At 47.8% G+C, this 7,106-nt stretch overlaps 1 protein-coding gene across 1 annotated transcript; it reads right to left on the bottom strand.

Moving 5' to 3' along the window:
• Nucleotides 1-462: 462 nt before the first annotated feature.
• On the bottom strand, nt 463-6,718 carry AWAT1 (acyl-CoA wax alcohol acyltransferase 1). Its single transcript, XM_054676441.2, has 7 exons — nt 6,491-6,718; nt 5,438-5,545; nt 5,122-5,192; nt 4,013-4,217; nt 2,876-3,047; nt 1,188-1,387; nt 463-986 (listed from the first exon to the last, which is right to left on the bottom strand). Exons 1-7 carry the CDS (start codon nt 6,564-6,566, stop codon nt 832-834), a joined length of 987 nt encoding a protein of 328 aa, XP_054532416.1. The 5' UTR covers nt 6,567-6,718; the 3' UTR covers nt 463-831.
• Between the last annotated feature and the right edge of the window lie 388 nt (nt 6,719-7,106).

Raw genomic sequence — 7,106 nt, 5'->3', positions numbered from 1 at the left:
TAGTAAGGCTTTAAAACATAGATATCAAGTGTATTCCCCACAGTAGGCTATGAGGATGGTTGCAAGTGCCCTGGGACTATGAAGTCAGAGGATCATTATGACAAGGTGACTTATGGGAAATGCCCATGCCAACTAAAAAATGATCCTGAGTACCTTTTATCTATCCTAAAGGCATGCTTGTCAGTGGTGTGGGCATAAGATAAGCCTTTATATCTGGGGATGGCAGATGACCACACAAAAACTTGTACATACATGAGTATTTATAGCAGTACTATTCATAATAGCTAAAAAGTGGAAATGACCCAAATGTCCATCAAGTGGTGAATGGATAAACAAATGTGGTATACCTATACACACTGGAGTGTTGTCCAGCCATAAGGAGGAATGAACACTAACACGTGCTACAGCATGGATAGACCTTGGAAATATTATGCTAAGAAGCCAGCCACAAAAGACCACATATTGTATTATTCCATTTATATAAAATGTTCAGAATTGGCAAATCCACAGAGACAGAAAGTAGATAGTTGCCCAGGGGCTGGGGGAATATGCAGTGACTGCTAATGTGTCCCAGAGGACTCAAATGATGACCAGGCATCAGGCCCCAGCATGAGGGGCACTAGGATGCCCTCCTTTGAGGAATGACTGTGTGCAGCTCTTCAGAAAGAACTCCTGTAAGGACCCTGTGGCAAGAAGGCAAAGAAGGAATTCCTCATGGCCTCCCCTACCACATATAACCTCCCTCATCTCCTGCCTGTCTTTGGTTTGTGGCAGATGAGTCTCTTCTTCAAGGCAGGCACTCCTGTGCTCCTGGGCATGCAGTACCTTCATTCACAGGAAAAACAGCTTTTGGGTCTCTGAGCAGCCATAGTGGGTCTTATGCTGGTCGAACAGTTTGTGCAGAGCATCCATATAAAGTGCATGGTATTTGTCCACCATCTCCTGGCTTGGCTTTTCAATTTGGGGCAGTGGCAGAGGCTCCCCAACTGCCAAGAGAGATCGGAAAAGAGAAGAGGAAAGTGTTAGAACCTCATCTTCCTTTAACCTCCCTCTCCTACCTTGGGCCTGACTCTCGCATCCCAGATCAGCTCCCACCTTCCCCTCTGCTGCCCTCTTCTTTGGTGGGGCCAGGCTGAGGTTGAGGTTGAGAAACCTGAGGTGGCACTGGGGCTGAGAGTGGCACTCACCCACAGTGACAATAGGCCTGGAGTATGGCAGGAGCCCAGTGGAGCCTTGACAGAAGCTTTGTCCATAGAAGACACAACAGTAGAAACCAAAGATACGGCGGAAGCAGCTCTGGAACTTGTACATCCTGCTATCCTTATGGAACAGCACCTGATCATACACCTCAGTTTCCCCAAAAGTGAAGGTGGGGACCAGATGAGCCCTGTAGGAAAACTCCAATTTATTTTCTAAACACAAGCTAGGATGAGACCCACCCTGGAAGAACATTTGTTTGCTTGCCAGGCCCTCATCTATTTTGATGAAATCCTGGTGACATAAAGCATTTTTTCTTGCACTAAACAGGGTTTCCCTATTTAATGTCTCTTGTCATGAAATTTTCAAGGCCAGTGAGATTGCTCTCTCTGGGCCAGGATTACAAGGGCAAGATATAGCCAGGGGGCGGGGAGCGTCAGGGAAGCAAGAGAAGTTGAGCAGAGATCCCCAGAAAGACCCATATCATGAAAAGTTTCCAGGAGGTGTCAAGGAGGGGAATATCCGACTCTTTCTATTAGAAAGCACAGAGAAGATGACAGTAATTTTGCACAGATGCCCATACTTTATGTGATATGCCCCTCACCCAAGGGGGCAATGCATAAGGTATTCTGTCCTTGGGTTATGGGATTAGAGCAGAGAAAAGTTGTTTCCCTTCCACAGACCATGAGATTCCACCCTGAACAGTGCCCTGGGTAGACAGTCAGGCTCAAATTCTGTGAGGGAGAGAAAAGTAAATCTCTCTTATACAAATCTTTGTGACTTGCTAATAACAATCTCTCAGCACTTTGACATATGTTACCTTACTGGTTCCTCACAGCAAAGGCCGTGGAGGGCACAGTGGGGGATGCAGAAGTACAGGTTCAGAAAGGGATGGCCACTCAGGCAGTGAGTGAGTGGCAGGATCTGGACTAGAACTCAGGACTCCCAGCTCAGAGCTCTCTTCCCTACATGATTCTTCCAACTGGTGAACAGGCCCTTCAGGCAAGGTCCTTGGAAGAAATACTGCCCTCTTCTCTAGGTCTGCAATACGACAATTGTCCCTGTGTCCAGAGAGCTGGCCTGCTGACCCAATGGGGCACTCTACAGCTCCAGCTCTGGACCCCTAAATCACAAATACTAACATTTATTGATCTCTTACAGTGTGCCAGGGACATGGTAAGTGTTTTGTGGGGATAAATTCATTTAAAGCCCACAATCACCCTATGGAGTAGGTACAGTTCTTAGCCACATCATTAAGATGAAAAACACCAAGGCTCAGAATGGTTAAGGAACCTGTCCCAGAGTACACAGTCATGGAGCCAGGATTTTAAATCAGGCTCCTGACTCCCAATCCTGCACACACACTCATTATACTGTACTGCCCCATGCACTTACCATTAGCAGACAGATGTAGATACCAGCATTGATAGAGATAATGTGGGCATCATCTATATGCCAGAGCAGCCTTAGCCCAATCCCCTTGATATTGAACCTGGGTTTATGGTTTGGCCTCTTAGAAACTAGTTGAGCTAGCTCAGAAGGACTGGATGACCCATTTTTCTTACTTGGTAGTATGTTCCTTGAGGGCAAAATTCACATCTGATTCATCCTGGCCTCACCGGCAGGGTCATGCTGCTCAGAGAACACCATGCACTGCCCCTCTGTGGGGAACACCTACCCATGCTGGAGGGCTGTGCGCACGAACCCCTTGCGCTTCTGGAGGATGAGGGTGGTGGTGTTGGGCACACTTTGCAGGGCCTCACCCACACCTCCCACTACAATGCCCACGAGGTTGCCAGTGCCATGGCTCAGCAGATAGTCGATGGCTGGCTGGCTCACAGAGCACACACCTAAAGAGAATCAAGGAGCAAAATGATCAGGAGAGGAGAAAATTGCTAAGAGGGAACACTCTTCTCTGCTCTTCACTGGCTTGTTCTCATAGTTCCAAGGAGGAGAGGAGCAATGAGATGGGACTAAAGAGTGTGGAGAAGAAAAGGCTGTTGACAAACAGAATAGCTCACAATGAGGCAATATCTTCACTTTGCAGGAGGCACTGAGCCAAAACTGGTAGGAAGGTTTTCAGTGGGATAACCAGAAGGACTTTCTGAATCCCATGTATAATGGTACCTTTTTTTTTTTTCATTAAGAGCAACAGCTATTATTTATTGAGGATATACTCTGTGGCAGGCATTGTGTCGAATTCTTTTTTTTTTTTTTTTTTTTTTTTTTGGAGACAGAGTTTCCCTCTGTCACCCAGGCTGGAGTTCAATGCTGTGATCTCGGCTCACTGCAACCTGCACCTCCTGGGTTCAAACGATTCTCCTGCCTCAGCCTCCTGAGTAGGTGGGATTACAGGTGCCCACCACCATGCCCAGCTAATTTTCGTATTTTAAGTAGAGATGGGGTTTTCCCATGTTGGCTAGGCTGGTCTCGAACTCCTGACCTCAGGTGATCCACCCACCTCAGCCTCCCAAAGTGCTGGGATTACAGGCGTGAGTCACTGCGCCTGGCCAGTGTCGAATTCTTTACTTGCATCATCTCACTTTTAGTCATCATCCCACAACTGATGTCAGACTATTTTCATCTGTACCACTTTATGGATGAGGAAACTGAGGCTAGTTTGCTCAAGACCACACAAGTGGTAGAGCTAGGAGGGTTCAATCCCAGGCAGCTTAGCTCTAGAACATATGCTTTTGACTACTATGCCATAATGACATGGGGGCGGGGGCGGGGGGAGGAGGGGATGGAATTTAAAAGGGTGCATTTCCAAGCAGAAACATGGACCAGAAGCTCCAGTAAGTATGGTCAGAAGCACCTTTGGCCATGAGGTACTCCCTAACAAAGGGGATCTTGAAGAACCAGGACAGCGTGGCCAAGTGAGGAGTGATGCCTGGGAAGGTCTTGGAGAAGCCTGTGGCCTCAGTGCAGAAGTTGCAGAAGGCGCCAAAGGTCAGGAGGCCATGGGGGTGAACCCCCATGAGGTAGTTGTGCTCAGGTGATAGGTCCTTTGTCTTCAGGATCTGCAGCCATGGAGAGAAATGCCAGAGGTGATGGAATGAGATTACATGGCAGAAACAAGGGTGGTGATACTTCAGGGATCAGGGTGCTCTCTAAAGCAGAGGTTTCCAACAGATTTCCTGAATAGGTTTCAGGAGGGCTGAGATATTGGTCTCTGTGGCCATTGGACAACAAGGTAGGATCTGGGACAGCTAGAACTGCCAGATCTCTTGCCTGTGGCTAGAAGTAGCCTCAACCATCTATGTCAGTGTGCTTTGTGCAAATTATCATTGTCTATGAGCACTTTTGTGAAAAAGATCAGGAAGCTTGGCTCTAAAAGTCGGGGTGGTGTTTGTTGTATACTCCAAAGAGTGCCCTGAGGATCAGCATAACAGTACATTTCTGGAACCTCTTCCTGGCATTGTTTCCTGCCAATCCCCTTCCAGTGCCTGCCTAAATAACTTGTATGGAACTTGGAAAACCCTGCTAAGATATCACCATGTCTGTGAAGCCTTTCCTTATCCCGCATCTGAACTACTTCTGTACCTTGTGCCAAACAAATAATATACTTTATACTAATGTCCTCCCCATTAGATGTGAGCTCCTCGATGGCAGAGAATTGCATCCTATTCATTTCTCTGTACTGCTAACGTGGTTCAGAGTAGATTTTCAATCCATGCTTATTAAACTGATCTGAACTGTGCTTGCCTTCTGACTGTGTCAGCTGGCAGGTGATGCCAAGGGTGTCCAAAGTTTCCTAGCTGAGTATGGAGTGCTCAGTAGAAATGTTGAATCTTGAAGTATATCTAGCATAGACTGAGACTTCCCTGGGATACTTATCTTCCTTATGGACAACTCTAGTCATGTGGTATAAATGCCTACCCAGTATTTTGGGAACTCTGAGGACACTGGGGAAGAGATACTTACCGTAATGGGGAAATAGTCCCTGATGTGGGTCCAGACACACCAGTTCCTTACCCAGGCCGAACGCCTGCCACCTGAGGCAAAAGAAGCAGTAGGGGATGATGTCAGTGTGTGCCATCCCATACATTCCACGGACTCAGGGATTCCCTAGCATGGCTCTGCTAGAGAGGTGGGAAAGGAGGAGACCCTAGGATGGTCCTGTTTGGCCCAGCTCCTGTGGCTCTGAGAACTTGGATGAGGGGCCTGTGGTATGGCGAGTGGGACTCTCTGGCTGCAGGTTATGATGGAACATTCTTCTTTCTAGGTCTGTGAGTCTTACCTCGCTCTGGGGTCTTCCAGTCCAGGAACAACCAGGCAAAGTAAAGCACTGGTAGCGGCCACAAGGATGTAAACAGCAGGTAGACGAACAATGGCTGCAAGATCCAAACTGATGAGGGACCAGGTTAGACCAAATTTGTGCTGCCAGCAGAACTTGACCATGCCCAGTCCCATCACCAGCTCTCCACATTACCTAAGCCTCTGGTCCTGGCCCTCAACACAATCCAGGTCCTGTTCATCATCCATGTCTACTTGTCCTTCAAACTTTTCCTCTCTCATTTACCATACAGAAGCCCTATTTCTCTGCCTATCTGTCATCCCTGTCCACCTGCTTCCCTGTACAGCCACTACCTCTGTACTCCTGCTCTCTACTTCCCACCAGTTTTTTTTTCCTCCTGCCCCCATTTGGTCACCATCTTTTTCCTCTTGTCTCCTGTCTCCCTCCCTATCCGTCATCCCTCGTTAAGCCACTAGCCCACTCTCCCTCACCCCTATACTATCTATATCTTCCTACATGCTGCCCATCCAGCATCTGCATCCTTCTAGTATTTCCTGTCCACTATGCTTGTCCTCTTGCCCATTCACCATTCTTTCCAATGACACTGTCTTCCCGCATGCTACCACCACCCCACTCCCAGAATAGACAACTCTATGGTTCAGACACAGGCTATACTTCTTTAAGTCTGGGATGCTAATGTTTCCTCTGTCCTATTCCCCATGATCATAAGGGAGCATTCCCTGGGCCTCACTTTTCCTCTCTAGATAGTAAGGATTAGGAAGTGGCTGAAATTAACTAGATCTACTCATATCCATCATGACCCTGTTCCACCCCCCGCCCCCTCCCACTACATATTCTCACTGTCTCCTGGGGCTCTATCTCATTCTTCTCCAGGGCACTCATGGAACTCAAGACTCCTTGGTTTTACTCTCTAGTACAATCTTAGATGATGGAAAGGCTCAAGATGAGACTTCACATGGCCCTAAAAGTCACCCTAGATCTGGCCCTGGCTTCTGACTCTGGCTTCTTGCTGTGCACTCTTGGGTCAATACTCACAGATGGCAAGGTAGCTCAAAGGCCACTGCAGAAGCATCAGACTCTGGAAGTGACTAGGCTGCTTGGAATGAGCCATGATTCTCGGGAGCCTGAGGGAGGCAAAGATCTCAGAACAGTGTTCCAACCAAAGGTGCCACCAGCCTCTGGAAGTTCACTTAATAGTGAATGCATATAACTATGAGGAGTTTGCACCTGCCCTCTTCCCTCTTGTCCTTCCCTGCCCCCCACCCACTGCAGGGGCAGGCTCTGAAGTACAAGGACTGCCCCGTCAGGTCTGGTTCAGCTCATTTGCCCTTTGACTCTCTTTCCTAGGATTATTAGGACATCAAGATGGAGAAAGGTGAGAATGACCGCCATGTAGTCAGAGTGACACAGGGACCTAGAGAAGGTGAAACCCCCTCACAGGCTACTCAGAAACTATAGGGATTGTGACCTTAGGGAGATGACTGCTGGGAAGGGAGTTCTGGGGATTTGTGATGTGGGGAGCACCTGGGATTTGGCTTTTGTTGCCCTGAAGCAGCCTGCTTTGGGGCTGCCCCACCTTTAACTTTAATTATAAAAATTTCCAAACACACAAAAAGCTAGAAGATGCAACAAATTTTTATCTTCATGTTCA

This window comes from Pan troglodytes, chromosome X, assembly GCF_028858775.2.
Source record: "Pan troglodytes isolate AG18354 chromosome X, NHGRI_mPanTro3-v2.0_pri, whole genome shotgun sequence".
NCBI classification, from domain to species: Eukaryota; Metazoa; Chordata; class Mammalia; order Primates; family Hominidae; genus Pan; species Pan troglodytes.
The sequence above is the reverse complement of the archived record's forward strand: the minus strand, read 5'-3'. Positions and strand labels throughout refer to the sequence as shown.